At 67.4% G+C, this 15,313-nt stretch overlaps 4 protein-coding genes and 1 pseudogene across 4 annotated transcripts; 4 read left to right on the top strand and 1 right to left on the bottom strand.

Moving 5' to 3' along the window:
- Nucleotides 1-514: 514 nt before the first annotated feature.
- PRIM1 (DNA primase subunit 1) lies at nt 515-3,545 on the bottom strand. The gene is made up of 13 exons (XM_068921637.1): nt 3,388-3,545; nt 2,691-2,848; nt 2,511-2,617; nt 2,346-2,419; nt 1,952-2,088; nt 1,811-1,869; nt 1,625-1,734; nt 1,454-1,545; nt 1,238-1,382; nt 1,103-1,172; nt 943-1,019; nt 765-863; nt 515-678 (listed from the first exon to the last, which is right to left on the bottom strand). Exons 1-13 carry the CDS (start codon nt 3,488-3,490, stop codon nt 659-661), a joined length of 1,251 nt encoding a protein of 416 aa, XP_068777738.1. The 5' UTR covers nt 3,491-3,545; the 3' UTR covers nt 515-658.
- Nucleotides 3,546-3,794: 249 nt separating this feature from the next.
- On the top strand, nt 3,795-6,262 carry LOC138062654 (retinol dehydrogenase 16-like). The gene is made up of 4 exons (XM_068921636.1): nt 3,795-4,909; nt 5,237-5,495; nt 5,577-5,740; nt 5,894-6,262. Exons 1-4 carry the CDS (start codon nt 4,597-4,599, stop codon nt 6,109-6,111), a joined length of 954 nt encoding a protein of 317 aa, XP_068777737.1. The 5' UTR covers nt 3,795-4,596; the 3' UTR covers nt 6,112-6,262.
- Nucleotides 6,263-6,932: 670 nt separating this feature from the next.
- Nucleotides 6,933-8,668, top strand: LOC138062653 (17-beta-hydroxysteroid dehydrogenase type 6-like). Its single transcript, XM_068921635.1, has 4 exons — nt 6,933-7,583; nt 7,666-7,924; nt 8,006-8,166; nt 8,251-8,668. The coding sequence occupies exons 1-4, from the start codon at nt 7,271-7,273 to the stop codon at nt 8,469-8,471; spliced, it is 954 nt and encodes a 317-aa protein (XP_068777736.1). The 5' UTR covers nt 6,933-7,270; the 3' UTR covers nt 8,472-8,668.
- Nucleotides 8,669-9,213: 545 nt separating this feature from the next.
- Nucleotides 9,214-13,578, top strand: LOC104147447 (retinol dehydrogenase 16-like). Its single transcript, XM_068921634.1, has 5 exons — nt 9,214-9,439; nt 9,971-10,701; nt 10,784-11,042; nt 11,268-11,431; nt 11,577-13,578. The coding sequence occupies exons 2-5, from the start codon at nt 10,389-10,391 to the stop codon at nt 11,804-11,806; spliced, it is 966 nt and encodes a 321-aa protein (XP_068777735.1). The 5' UTR covers nt 9,214-9,439; nt 9,971-10,388; the 3' UTR covers nt 11,807-13,578.
- On the top strand, nt 13,342-15,001 carry LOC138062655 (retinol dehydrogenase 7-like; annotated as a pseudogene).
- Nucleotides 15,002-15,313: the final 312 nt, after the last annotated feature.

Raw genomic sequence — 15,313 nt, 5'->3', positions numbered from 1 at the left:
GGGCTGGGACCCCCACGGGCGTGGGGCTGGGACCCCTTCATGGGTGTGCGGCTGGGATCCAAACGGACATGGGGCTGGGACCCCCGACGGGCGTGCGGCTGGGATCCAAACGGACATGGGGCTGGGACCCCTCCGTGGGTGTGCGGCTGAGATCCAAACAGACATGGGGCTGGGACCCCCATGGGCGTGGGGCTGGGATCCAAACGGACATGGGGCTGGGACGCCCATGGGTGTGCGGCTGGGATCCAAACGGACATGGGGCTGGGACCCCTCCGTGGGTGTGGGGCTGGGACCCCCACAGTAATGGACCTGAGACCTCCCCATGGGTGTGGGGCTGGGACCCAAACGCGTATGGGGCTGGGACCCCTCCATGGGCAGTGACATCTTAGGCGTGGGGCCGTGCCCCCTGCACAGCACCAGCCCCCCCAGCTCCCCCTGCGCCCCATGGTGACGCACCCATGGCTGTGCGGCCGGCACCCTCCACCCTGCCCAGCCCCGACCCACACGTTGGCCGCGGAGGCAACAGAGCTGTTTAATGGTCTTTGTGCAAAAAAAGTACAAAAAGGGGGGCAGGAAGGGCCGGTCTGGGCCAGGGGGTCGGGCACGGCGGGTGGCAGGGAGACGGCTCGACCTCGGGATGCGGGGCCCGGCCGCTGGCTCAGAAGTCTCCTTGCAGGTCTGGAAAGAGGAGAAATGGGGGGTTTTTACCCCAGAAAGAGCAGCTCCCCCTGGGCAGGGGCAGTGGGCTGTCGCCGGGTGCTCACCGCTCCGCCGGAGCGCCTCTCCGCGCCGGGCGCGCTCCATGCCCTCCACGAACTGCTCGAAGAGCCGCACATAGGGCGCCAGGCTCGTCCGCTTGTAGTCTGCGGGAGACGGGACTGAGCGGGGCCGGGGCAATGGGGACTCCCCCGCAGCCCCCCAGCCCAGCCCGGCCCCGCTCACCCCGCGGCCGCCGCTTGGGCTCTGTGTCGCCGTCGTCCTCCAGCTCGCTGGTTGCGTCCAGCTCCTGGCACAGGGAGCTGCGGGAGAGAGACGCGGCGGGAGGTGGTGGCCACCCCCCACTGCTGCCGCGGACCCCCCCCACCCCCCGGCACGCACCTACCTGATGGTGGGGACAGCGAAGGGGTCGAACTGCTCCAGCCTCTGCAGGTCCAGCGGCACCGAGATGCGCCCTGCCGGGGTTGGGGGGTGAGGGGGGGCCGGGCGCGGGGCGGCCCGCAGGGCGGCCGGGACCTACCTGTTTTGGGGTGGACACTGAAGGGGCTCTTGAGCAGGTGCCCGACGCCCTTGCTGACGTTGATGTCCAGCCGGGGGAAGCAGTACTGCAGCATGATCTCCCAGTCTGCGTAGCACGGCAGGCTCTTCCCGGGGCCCGCAGGGCGCTGCAACGGCGGAGGGGCCCGTCACCACCACTGCCACCACCGTGGTCCCACCGCTGCCCCGCCACACTCACCCGCGTCCGCTCCATCCTGGCCTTCAGCAGCTCCCAGCGCTGCGCCGAGTCCCTCTTCTTGGGGAATTCGCTCCGCAGCACGTCACGGTGCTGTGCCGGCGGTTAAGGCCATTCGCCGGGTGTTGCCGGACCCCCCTCCCGCTCCCAACGCGGCGGCTCCGGAAAGGATATCCTCTGGCACGAGGGCCAGCACCTTCTCCCAGCTCTCCTGGCTGCCCAGGATGTCCTGGCCCTCCAGGGCGTAGGCGGCGAAGTACCGCTCCACCACGCTCACCGAGCGCCTGCGGGCAGAGGCGGCTCAGCCCCGGCCGGCCCCGCGCCGCCCGCCCGCCCGCCCCGGCCCCGCATCTCACCCACCTGACGAAGGGGTGCACAGGCTCTGAGAGCGCCACCTTCTTCACCGTCTCCGCGCCGCCCTGGGGGGATGGCGGTGGTGAGGCCGGGCCTGGGGCACAGTGGGCTGCCCCGCGCCGCCCCCCGGCCCCGCCGCCCACCCACCTTCACCAGCGACAGGTACTCCACGGCGGCGCCGCGCAGCGCCGGCGACCACTTGCGCACCGTGTCGTCGCATACCCAGCAGTGGACGCCCCGGCGGCCCGAGTACACCCAGAGCCGGTGCTTCACGCCCAGGTCCTCTGCAGGGGAAAGAGCAGGGCTCCAGCAAGGGCCGCGGGAAGCGGCGGTCCTGGCACAGCCCCCAGAAAGCACCCCGCCGTTGCACCCCTGGGCGCATGCCCAGGATCCCTGCCGTTGCTCCCCTCCGCCCATCGCGCCCCCCTCCGGGCGCCGCGGCAGCAGACGCTATTGCAACGCAAACTGCAGCCGAGCACGTCCTAAAAACCCATGGGAAAGCGCCCGAGGCGAGGGGTGGCGCGGGGTCTGGGGGGCTCACCCACAAGCGCCCGGTCGAGCACGCGGACGGCGATGGTCATCAGGGTCCAGCACTTGGAGCAGATCTCGGCCGAGCTGCAGGCGGAGCGGAGCCGGGTCGGGAGCGTGCGGCGGCAGCGCCGGGCGCCTCCCCAGCCCTCCCCACTCGCCCGGCCGCCCCGGGGACCTGCAGCACGCGCGGACATCATCGTAGTCCGTCATGTCGATGTCGAACACCAGCTCCTTCTCCTGCGGCTGGAAGGCGCCCAGGTGCACCGTGTTGTGCTGGTTGGGCTGCGGGGAAGGCAGCCGGCTCAGCCCGTGCCCGCGGCACGCGCCCCCGGCCCGGCTGCCGCCGCCGACTCACGCGGTGCGAGTACACGGCCCCAATGTCGATCTTGTAGGGGTTGGTTTTCTGCAGCTCCCGCTCCAGCTCCTGGGGGCTGCCGAAGGACTGGAAGCGCAGGTAGACGTCGTCCCGCAGCGTGAAGGAGAACTCCCGCAGCTGGAAGTAGTTTTTGGCCGCTGCGGGGGCGCGGCCGGCATGGGCTGGGGCAGGGCCTGCCGCCCCCCGCTGCGGCGCTGCTGAGAACCCTCCGCTCATCACACGCCCCCCCAGCACCCTCCCATTCGCAGCCCCTCCTGCTGTCACCCCTCCAGGTCCCCCCTTCATCGCCTGCACCCGGGGCCCCCCTGTCCACTGCTCCCAGGCCCCCACTTCCACAGGTGGGTCCCCAGGGGGACCCCTCCACTGCACCCCTGCCAGCGCCCCCGGGACCCCCCCACTCATCCCCTGCACCCCAGCATCCCCTTCATTGCACCCCTGAACCCCTCCTATTCATTGCACCCCATCCCAGCGCCCCCGGGCCCCCCCACTCATTGCGTGCACCTCCAGGACTCCCTTCGTTGCACCCCCCCCAACCAATGTACCCCTGGACCCCCCCCCCATTCCTTGCACCGCACCCCAGCGCCCCCCCCATCGCACCGCCGTGGCCCCCCCCCCCCCCCCGCCCTGCGCCGCTGAGGCCGCCGCGCTCATCGCAGGCGCCGCCGGCCCCGCTCACCGCCGCCGTAGCTGAGCCAGCGGCCGTAGGCGCCGTGCGGGAAGAGGCGCCGGTAGAAAACCGGGAGCAGCTCGGGCAGCGCCGCCGGCTCGAAGGGCGCCATGGCGGGAGCGGCGGGAGCGGGGGCGGCGGCGCCACGTGCCCCGCGGGGCCGCCGGGAACTGTAGTCCGGGACCGGCCCGGGCCGCGCGGCATTGGGGGGGGCGCACGGGGCTGGGGGGCGCACGGGGCTGGGGGGCGCACGGGGCTGGGGGGCGCACGGGGCACGGGGGGCACACGGGGCTGGGGGGCACACGGGGCACGGGGGGCACACGGGGCACGGGGGGCACACGGGGCACCGGGGGCTGGGGGGGGCGCACGGGGGATTAGGGCGCACGGGGGCGCACGGCCTTGCAATGGTGCAGGGGGCTGGGAGTGCACACGGGATTGGGGTGAATGGGGCTGGGGGACACACAGGATTGGGGTGCATACAGAATTGGGGCGCACGCAGTTGCAGCACACAGGATTGGGGTGCACGGGGCTGGGGGGGGCACACGGCCTTGCAGGGGAAACACGGGATTTGGGGGGGGCACATGAGATAGCAGGGTGCACACAGCATTGGGGGGGCACACGGGGCTGCAGGGTGCACAGCAATGGGGGCAGCATGGGGGTTGCACAGGGCTGTGGGGTGCAAAGCAATGGGGAGTGCACAGGATTGCAGGAGGTGCACAGCATTGCAGGGGGGCGCAGGGGATTGCGGGGTGCACGGAGCACTGCAGGACGCACAGGCTGCACAGGGCAGTGGCGGGTGCGGGCGGTGCAAGGTGCACCCAGCCCCGTGCACGCGGTGTGGGTGCCGGGGTGAAGAGCCCCCAGGACATTGACCCAGCCCTGGTTAATGATTCCCCTCCAGCTGCAGCCAACAGCAGAGCCAGGGCAGTGCCCTGGCCCCGCCGTCCCCAGCCCCTCCCCGCGATGGCATGAAGCCGCGGGTCTGGGACCAAGCTCCTGCAGCACCACGAGACCACTCCGGGGGCGGCCTGGGGGGGTGGGAGCCACCTCCGTCCCACCTGGAGCCAGCCGACCGCAGTCCGGGGCTGGGCACTCGCGCGGACGCCACCAGCCGCAGCGTTCCCGTCCCAGCCGCACGCGTCTGGCACCGCGGGGCCGCATCCGTCACCCGCAGCCCTCTCCCCGTCACCCCGTGCGCTCCCAGCATCACCCACGAGGATGTGGCTGTACCTGGCAGTGCTGGTGGGGCTGTACCTGCTGCGCCGGTGGTACCTGGAGCGGCAGCGGGTGCCGAACCTGACGGAGAAATACGTGCTGATCACGGGCTGCGACTCGGGCTTCGGCAACCTGCTGGCGCGGCAGCTGGACGCGCGGGGGCTGCGGGTGCTGGCGGCGTGCCTGACGGAGTCGGGGGCCGCACGCCTGCGGGCGGCCGCCTCGTCCCGGCTGCAGACCCTCGTCCTGGACGTCACCTCCAGCCAGAGCATCGCTGCCGCCACTGCCTGGGTTGAGGGACAGGTCGGAGACCGAGGTACGGCCCCGGTGCCTGCTGTGCGTGTCCAGGCACTCCTGCAGCCCAGACCCCTTCTGCAGGTGTGAGGCTCTGGGGTGAGGGTTTGTCCCTGGCTCCGGTGCCACGTTCACCCCCGGCCCCGGCGGTGCATTCGCCCCTGCAGCAGCAGGTCGCAGCAGGCAACCTGCAGCCTTGCCTGCCGCTGCCTGCACGCTCGCTGGCTTTGCTCCGCAGGGAACGTCCTGCGTGGGTGCAGCCGCCTTTGCCGGTGCGGCGAGCACCCTGGCAGTGCCCTGGGGCTGGGGCCGGAGCGATCGTGACCCTCCTTGTACCCACTCTGCGCAGGGCTCTGGGGGCTGGTGAACAACGCGGGCATCGCCCTGCCCACGGCCCCCAACGAGTGGTTGCGCAAGGAGGACTTCGTGCGGGTACTGAACGTCAACCTGGTGGGGCTAGTGGAGGTGACGCTGAGCTTCCTGCCCCTGGTGCGGCGCGCCCGCGGCCGGGTGGTCAACGTGGCCAGTGCTGCGGGCCGGATCACCTTCTTTGGCGGTGGCTACTGTCCCTCCAAGTACGGTGTCGAGGCCTTCTCCGACAGCCTCCGGTAGGTCCCCGTCACTGCGCCAGCCTACGGCGCAGGACGGCACCCTGCTGCGCCCAGCCCGTGACGGCGGCTCCCTTGCAGGCGCGAGCTCCGTCCCTTTGGGGTGCACGTGGCCATCGTGGAGCCCGGCTGCTTCCGCACGCCCATCGTGGACACGGAGGTGGTGCGGCAGAGCATCGCGCACGTCTGGAGCCGCTGCCCCGACGAGGTCCGGCAGGCCTACGGCCACAGCTACTTCTCCACCTGTGAGTGCGGCGCCAGGGGCTGGTGGAGCCCCGGCAGCACCTGCGGTTTGAATTCAGGGGGGAAAGAGTCGCTTCCCCCCGTTTCATTCTGGCCTGACTCGACCGGTCGAGATGGTGCCCGGCCGTGCCACTCACTGCATGTTTGCCCCGCAGACAACAGCGATTTTCTGCGCCTCCTTTCCACGGCCAACTCCAACCTCTCCCTGGTCACCTCTGCCATGGAGCACGCGCTGACAGCTGAGCACCCATGCACTCGCTACACCTGTGGCCTGGACGCCAAGCTCTACTACATCCCCCTGTCCTACCTGCCCAGCTCCTGGACCGACCGCTTCCTCTGCTCCAGTGCCCTCAAGCCGGCTGGGAGCGCCTAGCGAGCCGCACGGAGAGGGGCTGCCACTGCGGCGTGCCCAGTGCCGGCTTCGGGCTTGCACCCGCCGCCAGCGTGGTGGGGATGGCCCGCTCTGGCACCGGCGGTTCCGGCTGCCTCGTTAAAAGCAAGGCCGCTCCTAAGTGGCTGTCGGGTGGCCTCTGTCGCTCCTTCGCCTCCAGGACGCTCTCTGCTTTGCAAAGGAGCAAAAACCCACGCGCACGGCTGGCCGGGAAGTGGGGGGGGGACAAGGACAACCCGCAAGACGGGGTGATAAACAAGACGTTGCAGGGCAGAGAAAAACGAGTCACCAGGCTGGGAGGGCTGTTGGCACTGGCCCGGGAAGACCAAAGCTCCTTTTCTGCCCCTAAAGAGAGCCGAGGACGGAGGGAATTGCCCCATCACCCCTAGAGTGATGCTCGCTCTGCTCCTGGGGTGACGCAGCCTGGACATCACCGGGCACCCGGCTCCAGAGCGGCTGCACCCCCAAAACCGCAGGTGCCAGCACAAAGGGGCAGGCAGGACCTGAACCATTCAGGTTCGAGAGGCGTCTCCCAAAACGACGTCCAGGGCAGGTTGCAGCACGCTGCGCCGCGCCAGTGAGCGGCCGGCCCACAGACCGCTTCTGCCACAAGCAGGAAGAAGGGAGAAGGGCCAGTTTTGGGGGGTTGCAAAAGCAGTTTCGGGGTCTATTTCCCTCCTGTCCACGTTCCCGTGGTGCAGCGCGACTTCCTGCTGCCCTCAGCCTCTTCCCTGCACGTGGGCTCGCCCCATCGGCCACAGAGGCTCAACGTCAGCGACGGAAGCACAGGAGAACAGCGTTACGAAACGCAGCGCTGCCTTGCGGAGGTTAAACCCTGCTGGACACTCCCCGGACCGGCCCCCGCTGCAGCCCCAGCTGCAGCCCCCTCCGCACAGGGCTGGAGCGCAGCGCCCGCCCCACATTCCCGCGCCTGCTGGGGCCACACGGCTGCTTCTGCGCAGCTCCCCGCGCTGTGAACACCCTGCAAGAGCTAATCATTGACCAGTGCTGGGGTGGGGAGACCTAAGGTCAGCGGCAGCCCCGGCACTGCCTCCGGCCACACTGGTGACCTCCTTTGCGCTCGCCCCGTCACCTCCCGTGTACAGAGCTCCCCTCGCCCGACTCCGCAACACCCGCGAGGATGTGGCTGTACCTGGCAGTGCTGGTGGGGCTGTACCTGCTGCGCTGGTGGTACCTGGAGCGGCAGCGGGTGCCGAACCTGACGGAGAAATACGTGCTGATCACGGGCTGCGACTCGGGCTTCGGCAACCTGCTGGCGCGGCAGCTGGATGCGCGGGGGCTGCGGGTGCTGGCGGCGTGCCTGACGGAGTCGGGGGCTGCACAGCTGCGGGCGGCCGCCTCGTCCCGGCTGCAGACCCTTGTCCTGGACGTCACCTCCAGCCAGAGCATCGCTGCCGCCACCGCCTGGGTTAAGGGACAGGTCGGAGACCGAGGTATGGTCCGGCGCCCAGGTGCAGCCACGGACGGGAGTGGGGTGTCCCTGCGCTCCCCGCTCACCCCGTCCGCTCTGCGCAGGGCTCTGGGGGCTGGTGAACAACGCGGGCATCGCCCTGCCCACGGCCCCCAATGAGTGGTTGCGCAAAGAGGACTTTGTGCGGGTGCTGAACGTCAACCTGGTGGGGCTAGTGGAGGTGACGCTGAGCTTCCTGCCCCTGGTGCGGCGCGCCGGCGGCCGGGTGGTCAATGTGGCCAGCATCCTGGGCCGGCTCGCCTTCTACGGTGGCGGCTACTGTCCCTCCAAGTACGGCGTCGAGGCCTTCTCCGACAGCCTCCGGTAGGTCCCCGTCACCGCGCTTGCCCATGGCGCAGGACGGCACCCTGCTGCGCCCAGCCCGTGACGGCGGCTCCCTTGCAGGCGCGAGCTCCGTCCCTTTGGGGTGCACGTGGCCATCGTGGAGCCGGGGTATTTCCGCACCGGCATGGCGGATGAGCGTAACGTGGAGGCCCTGGATCAGGTCTGGGAGCAGGCGCCAGCGGGCGTGCGGGAGAGCTACGGGCAGCACTACTTTGAGAGCTGTAAGAGCCTGGTGGTGGGGAGAGCATGGGGGCTGGTGCAGGCACCCGCCCGCAGCCCTCACCCTCCTCTTTCTCTGCTCCCAGTTCGCAGGACCTTCAAGGAGTCGCTGGAGACGCACTGCAACAGCAACCTGTCGCTGGTCACCAACTGCATGGAGCACGCACTGACGGCGGTGCATCCCCGCACGCGCTACAGTGCCGGCTGGGACGCCCGGCTCCACTACATCCCGCTCTCCTACCTGCCCACCGCCCTGGCCGACTGGCTCCTGGCCCCGGATTTGCCCCGGCCAGCCCAGGCCCCTTGAGCACGCCACACGCTGCAAATAGAGCGCCTGCAACCCCGGGGCGTCCCGTGGCTCCTCCTTGGGGCTGGCCCCCCACCAGGGTTGCAGGAGGCCAACGAGGCCATGCGTTAATAAAACCGGGCACGGCCGCGCTCAAGCAAACGGTGCATCCTGGGCTGTGTCCCTCGGGCGCCTGGCACCGGCTGCTCTTTCCTTTCCGCTTTTGCCCCTGGGGTTGCTGCGGGCAGCAGGGCACAGCGGCATTTGCCTCGCGTGCCGGGTGGAAGCAGCTTATCTGGGCGGTCAAAGCCAAAGGACGGAGCCGAGCACTGCTCTCCTGGGCAAGGGGTGAAAAGCCGCTCGGTGCTAGCGCTGCCCCAAGCCTGCTGCGGCCCGGCCGTGCAGCCCCATCCCGCCGGACTGGCCTCGGCCTGGGCCGGGCGCCTGCACAGAGACATGTCCGGGCTGGGGGAGGCAGTGGGGAGCTGCTGGCAGCGGCACGTCCCGGGCTGAGGGCAGGCCGCCAGCACAGCTTGGGGGATCGGCCGCAGCAGAAAGCCCGGCCCGGCCCAGCTCGCCCCAAAGCACCTGCCCACGGCGCTCCCGGCTCCGGCTCCTCACGCCGGCCCTGCCTGCCGAAGGGGGTAGCGAGCGGCAGGTCAGCCTGGCACCCTGCCTGTCCCGGGTTCGCTGGCCGGAGATGGCTCTGCCAGCGACTGCTGTTGCAAGCGGAGATGAGCAGGGCGGGATTTGGCTCGGGCAGGACCGTGCTGACCGGCAGACAGCAAACGCCCCTCGGGCTCTCAGCCCTGCTCTGTAGGAATTCGCGTCTCCAGAGCCGGGAGGCACCACCTTGGGCAGGATCCCCAGTCCGTCCCGCCAGCACCGACCCCTCTCCCGCCTCGGGGTCCCACTGATCCCATTCCCGCAGGCCACGAGCAGGCAGGCTGGGTGAAGAGAGCCAGAGAGAGCAGAAACCTCATCTGCTGGTAGGTCCCCCCTGCCCACGAGCAGCGTGACCAGGAGCAGAGCTTGGTGCCAGGGCCCCAGGGCGAGCGGCCGCCGTGCTCCTGGCCCGAGCACCCGGAGCAGCGGGGCCGGGGTGGACCCGGGCGCGGGAACCCCGTGAGCTGCCCTGAGGCTGGCAGCAGCTCGGCGCAGTGTTGGGCTCGCCCATCACCCCCAGAGCGATGCTCGCTCTGCTCCTGGGGTGACGCAGCCTGGACATCACCGGGCACCCGGCTCCAGAGCGGCTGCACCCCCAAAACCGCAGGTGCCAGCACAAAGGGGCAGGCAGGACCTGAACCATTCAGGTTCGAGAGGCGTCTCCCAAAACGACGTCCAGGGCAGGTTGCAGCACGCTGCGCCGCGCCAGTGAGCGGCCGGCCCACAGACCGCTTCTGCCACAAGCAGGAAGAAGGGAGAAGGGCCAGTTTTGGGGGGTTGCAAAAGCAGTTTCGGGGTCTATTTCCCTCCTGTCCACGTTCCCGTGGTGCAGCGCGACTTCCTGCTGCCCTCAGCCTCTTCCCTGCACGTGGGCTCGCCCCATCGGCCACAGAGGCTCAACGTCAGCGACGGAAGCACAGGAGAACAGCGTTACGAAACGCAGCGCTGCCTTGCGGAGGTTAAACCCTGCTGGACACTCCCCGGACCGGCCCCCGCTGCAGCCCCAGCTGCAGCCCCCTCCGCACAGGGCTGGAGCGCAGCGCCCGCCCCACATTCCCGCGCCTGCTGGGGCCACACGGCTGCTTCTGCGCAGCTCCCCGCGCTGTGAACACCCTGCAAGAGCTAATCATTGACCAGTGCTGGGGTGGGGAGACCTAAGGTCAGCGGCAGCCCCGGCACTGCCTCCGGCCACACTGGTGACCTCCTTTGCGCTCGCCCCGTCACCTCCCGTGTACAGAGCTCCCCTCGCCCGACTCCGCAACACCCACGAGGATGTGGCTGTACCTGGCAGTGCTGGTGGGGCTGTACCTGCTGCGCCGGTGGTACCTGGAGCGGCAGCGGGTGCCGAACCTGACGGAGAAATACGTGCTGATCACGGGCTGCGACTCGGGCTTCGGCAACCTGCTGGCGCGGCAGCTGGACGCGCGGGGGCTGCGGGTGCTGGCGGCGTGCCTGACGGAGTCGGGGGCTGCACAGCTGCGGGCGGCCGCCTCGTCCCGGCTGCAGACCCTTGTCCTGGACGTCACCTCCAGCCAGAGCATCGCTGCCGCCACCGCCTGGGTTAAGGGACAGGTCGGAGACCGAGGTATGGTCCGGCGCCCGGGTGCAGCCACGGACGGGAGTGGGGTGTCCCTGCGCTCCCCGCTCACCCCGTCCGCTCTGCGCAGGGCTCTGGGGGCTGGTGAACAACGCGGGCATCGCCCTGCCCACGGCCCCCAATGAGTGGTTGTGCAAGGAGGACTTCGTGCGGGTGCTGAACGTCAACCTGGTGGGGCTGGTGGAGGTGACGCTGAGCTTCCTGCCCCTGGTGCGGCGCGCCGGCGGCCGGGTGGTCAATGTGGCCAGCATCATGGGCCGGCTCGCCTTCTTCGGTGGTGGTTACTGCCCCTCCAAGTACGGTGTCGAGGCCTTCTCCGACAGCCTCCGGTAAGTCCTGCTCAGCAGACCCAGGGGCTGGTTACCCATGTCCCAGGACAGACTTGAGGTGATAGCTGGGGGTCACGCTGCTTTGCTTTGAGCCCATCCCACAAAACGCTGGACGGTGGCTCGTGTGCCGTGGCGGGGCACATCCTACAGCAGTGCCAGTGCCTGCGGGGAAGGATGCCCACGAGCACAGCTCCCACTTCCCACACGGCTCCGGCTCCCTTCCAGACTGGAGATGCGCCACTTTGGGGTGAAGGTCAGCATCATTGAACCGGGCTACTTCAGCACGGCCATCACCAACGCCCAGATCCTGAAAGATAATTTCCAGTGCATCTGGGAGAGGCTCTCGGATGAAACCAGAGCAAGTTACGGAGAGGCTTACTTCAAAAGCTGTGAGTACATCCGCCAAAAAGTTAAAGCTGCTGCTCCCTTCCTGGAGTCCAAGTGAGACCCTGCATCCAGCTGCCCTGCTGAGCTGTGCCTGGCACAAAGGAGGCCAGACTCAGCCGGCCTGACTGCCTCTTTTTGTCTCTGCAGTTTTAAAGTTAACGCAGGAATTGCTGAAGATGTGCAGCTCCAACCTGTCCTTGGTCACAGACTGCATGGAGCACGCGCTGACCAGCCGGTACCCCCGCGCCCGCTACTCGGCAGGCTGGGACGCCAAGCTGCTCTACCTGCCCCTCAGCTACCTGCCGTCGGCCTGGGCAGATGCTGTGCTGGCCTGGTCCTACCCCAAACCTGCCCAGAGAGTGCAGGACGCGCCGTAAGCGGCTGGCGGCAGGAGCAGCCTGGGCCAGCCATATCAGCTGGGGGCCGGCATCTCTGCAAAAGTGACTGAGTTTCCAGTTATTCGATGCACATCTCATCACAATGAACTGTCACCTGCTAGCAAACCCATTTGCACTGGCCAGTCCAACTCCTGGCCCAGCAGGACCTGGCTTCCAGCCTTGCCCGGGGGGGCGCCGGTGGCCGATGCGGGAGAGCCCAGGACCATGGCATCACGAGCCATGAACCCTAGGGTATGTTAACAGCAGGGGGCGGCTCTGGTTGCTTTTGCCTCGGTGTCTCTTTTCTGGCCTATTTGGTGGGTGTTGGGGCTTAACACATGAATGAAAAAAGCAAGATGTGTGCAATCTCAGCAGCCTTTCTTCTCTGTGCGTGGTGGCTGGGCAGCAGCAGCCAAGGCATCAGCAGTCTCACTGCTCTGGCTCTCCTAGGATGTCCCAAGCAAATCTTGGTGCCTTGTATTTCAATCTGTAGCTTGGAAAACACACAGAGCCCATTTGGCCTCTCCTGCTCAAGCAAACTCTGTGCTGGCATCACCACTGGAGCTGTGGCCCGGGGCCTCCTCGGCTTGGGAACCAACATGTGGCCTCTCCCACACTGCCCTGGGCCCAGCTGGGCCATCCCAGGTCCAGCTGGGTGACCATCCCAGGTCCAGCTGTGCTGCCCCTGCAGGTCCAGCTGAGCTGCCATCCCAGGCCCAGCTGAGCTGCACGCTCACTCCTGAAGTGGTGGGAGAGTGCAAAGCGTTGGCCCACACAGCTCCCTGCGAGCTGGGAACAGGCATTGATTATCCACCTCCCTCAGGCTCCTGGAGGCTTATTAGGGTTTAGGTCCTGCCCACAGGGAAGGGAGCAGCACGGCAGAAAATCTCTTCGAGGCAGGGCTGTGCACATCAACCCACCCGTGTGCTGGGCCGATTCCTCTGAGCTTTGCTTTCCTCCTGCCGGGATGGTGATGGCTCCGGTGCACAGGCCGTCAGGACAGGCAGAGCCGCTCAGAGCTCAGTGACTCCAGCGCACCCAGTGACTCCCACTCCTCTCAGTCAAAGCACTGAGAAGGGAGCCCTTAGCCACAGCCAGCCCAAAGGGCCTGTTTCTCCCCCGACTCCAGCTGGCAGCAGGGCAAAAGCCCAGTGCCCCCATCCTTGCACAGAGAGAGGGATGGGGACAAAGGCGCTCGCGCAATCCAGGTGTGCGCTGGCCAGGCTGCCGGGGCTGGAGCGGCTCTGCCAGCACGAGAGGGAAGAAAAGTTGGGGGCTAAGTTTTGTTGACTGAGGAGCAAAGGAGGGGTCAGATGGATCAGGTTGTGCAAGGCCCTGGGATCCACTCTGCCAAAAAAAACAACCATAAGGCCAAAACAGAGCTGCTGGTACGATGTTCTGTGCAAAACAACCAGAGCATTGTAATTAAGGGATGAAAAGCTTTCCACCAGTGACTGCTCTGATCCCGCCTCTCCCTCAGACTTACCTGGAGCAATCTGAGCACCTGCTTTGCCCAGCGGCTGTTGCTTTAGTGGATGAGGTGGGGTTGTTCACCCAAGCTGCCCCCTATTCATACAGCACATCCAAAGGAGCAAGGACAGCACAGAAGGGTCTGGCTGGGCTGGAGCAGAGCAGTGGCAGGACCTGCCCCAGGTAACGTTTGGGTTCATGCTGCGGCACTTGCAGGGATGCAGCCCAGCGAGGATGATGCTCCTCTGGAGGGAATGCTGCGGTGGGGGGATAGGAGAGGTCAGACACGTCCGGCTAGAGGACATGCAAAAAAAAAAAAAAAAAAAAAACAGTAATATTGAACGGCAAGAACTTGATCTGAGGGGAGAGAGAGGGGCCGCTCTGGAGGTCACTGCCACGTCCTGCCACTGCAGGAAGCAGCGAGCAGAGATGCGGTGCTTTGGGGGATCGTGGTGAGCTGATGCCCTGGGACAGATCCCCAGGCTGCCTCTAGACAGCTGCATTTTTCAGCGCTTGAGTCCTGTCCCCACGATCTGTGCACAGGAAGGTTTCCTCTGCACCCTACGTGCAACTCCGCAACACCCGCGAGGATGTGGCTGTACCTGCTGCGCCGGTGGTACCTGGAGCGGCAGCGGGTGCCAAACCTGATGGAGAAATATGTGCTGATCATGGGCTGTGACTTGGGCTTCGGCAACCTGCTGGCACGGCAGCTGGACGCACGGGGACTGCGGGTGCTGGTGGCGTGCCTGACAGAGTCGGGGGCCTTCTCTGACAGCCTCCGGTAGCAGCACCCGCACCGCGTCCCTGTGTCACATGCAGCCAAGCTCTGTCGGCCGCCTGGCTCTGCTCTCCTTCCCCCAGGGGTGTCTTTGCACCATGCTCTGCCCATTCGTCAGAACAGGCATCGAGCCACAGGGAGGGCGGGTGTGAGACGGTGGGTGTGAGACGGCGGTGCCTGCCTGCAGCTTGGGAGAGCGGGAGCGCGGCTGGGGCAGGCAGCTGTGCAAAGAGACCAAGGGCTTTGCAAAGCCCAGCCCGTGGGAGAGGGCTCCCGCCTTGCACCCGCGCAGGTGGGCCGGGGTGTTGGCACCCTGGCAGGATGCTCCTTCCAGGTGGTTGCTCGCACCCTCCCCTTGCAGGCGCGAGATGCGCCCCTTCGGGGTGCATGTCTCCATGATGGAGCCTGGCAGCTTCCACACGGGCATGACGGACCCGCAGCGCCTGACGGAGACCCTGGAGCGCCTCTGGGAGAAGCTGCCGGAGGAGACCCGTGCGGCGTACGGGCGGCGCTACCTGCGGGCGTGTGAGTACCATCTCAGCCGCCGGGGTCCCGCGGCGCGGGGCCGGGCTGACGACGCCTCCCCCCCGCAGACGTCGATGGCACTGGCCTGCTGCACCGACTGAGCAGCCCCCGGCTCTCACGGGTCACCGACGGCACGGAGCACGTGCTGCTCGCCTGCTTCCCCCGCAGCTGCTACTTGGCTACTGTGCACCAAGCTGTTCTACCTGCTGCTCAGCTACGTGCCTGCCTGGCTCACCAACGCTGCCATCGGCCTCTTCCTGCCTGCCCCGGCTGCCAGCGAGCGCCCAGCCGCCTGCTCGTGAAGCGGCTCGATAAAGCAGAGGGTGAGCGGGGGTTGGATGGGGCCCGAGTCTTCCTCCATCACCATTTGCACCAGCTTTTTCCTGCCTCTCTGGGATTTTTGCAGGCTGGCACTTCCCAGGTCCCTCTGGAGGTCGTCACGCATGGCAGTAGCACTTCAGCTCCCGTTGCTGCCTCATGCTGCCCCAGAACCTTGTTAAAAGCCTGTTTTTAGCTTAAAGCTTGCTTTTCCACAGCTCCAGCCTTTGGGCCCTCCTGGTCCGCAGTTCCTCTCTGGGGAGGCAAAGGAGAGCACGTGGACTCTGCAGAGTTCCCAAAAAAACAATTCTGCTTCACTTCAGCTGTGCGAGGAGCTGCCAGGGGACTCCAGGTGTCTGCAGCAGATGCAGCACCCTGGCTGCTCCCAAGTGTTCATCAAGCTCTGGTTTTGGGTG

The sequence above is a fragment of the Struthio camelus genome, chromosome 28 (assembly GCF_040807025.1).
Source record: "Struthio camelus isolate bStrCam1 chromosome 28, bStrCam1.hap1, whole genome shotgun sequence".
NCBI classification, from domain to species: Eukaryota; Metazoa; Chordata; class Aves; order Struthioniformes; family Struthionidae; genus Struthio; species Struthio camelus.
The sequence above is the reverse complement of the archived record's forward strand: the minus strand, read 5'-3'. Positions and strand labels throughout refer to the sequence as shown.

Coding starts and splice junctions, on each gene's coding strand:
- PRIM1 (XM_068921637.1), bottom strand. CDS start 3,490: ATGGCGCCCTTCGAGCCGGCGGCGCTGCCCGAGCTGCTCCCGGTTTTC. Junction 2,618..2,690: donor GGGCCGTGTACTCGCACCGC/GTGAGTCGGCGG, acceptor CCTTCCCCGCAG/CCCAACCAGCACAACACGGT. Junction 2,420..2,510: donor GATGTCCGCGCGTGCTGCAG/GTCCCCGGGGCG, acceptor CTCCGCCTGCAG/CTCGGCCGAGATCTGCTCCA.
- LOC138062654 (XM_068921636.1), top strand. CDS start 4,597: ATGTGGCTGTACCTGGCAGTGCTGGTGGGGCTGTACCTGCTGCGCCGG. Junction 4,910..5,236: donor GGGACAGGTCGGAGACCGAG/GTACGGCCCCGG, acceptor CACTCTGCGCAG/GGCTCTGGGGGCTGGTGAAC. Junction 5,496..5,576: donor GCCTTCTCCGACAGCCTCCG/GTAGGTCCCCGT, acceptor GCTCCCTTGCAG/GCGCGAGCTCCGTCCCTTTG.
- LOC138062653 (XM_068921635.1), top strand. CDS start 7,271: ATGTGGCTGTACCTGGCAGTGCTGGTGGGGCTGTACCTGCTGCGCTGG. Junction 7,584..7,665: donor GGGACAGGTCGGAGACCGAG/GTATGGTCCGGC, acceptor CGCTCTGCGCAG/GGCTCTGGGGGCTGGTGAAC. Junction 7,925..8,005: donor GCCTTCTCCGACAGCCTCCG/GTAGGTCCCCGT, acceptor GCTCCCTTGCAG/GCGCGAGCTCCGTCCCTTTG.
- LOC104147447 (XM_068921634.1), top strand. CDS start 10,389: ATGTGGCTGTACCTGGCAGTGCTGGTGGGGCTGTACCTGCTGCGCCGG. Junction 10,702..10,783: donor GGGACAGGTCGGAGACCGAG/GTATGGTCCGGC, acceptor CGCTCTGCGCAG/GGCTCTGGGGGCTGGTGAAC. Junction 11,432..11,576: donor AGAGGCTTACTTCAAAAGCT/GTGAGTACATCC, acceptor TTGTCTCTGCAG/TTTTAAAGTTAACGCAGGAA.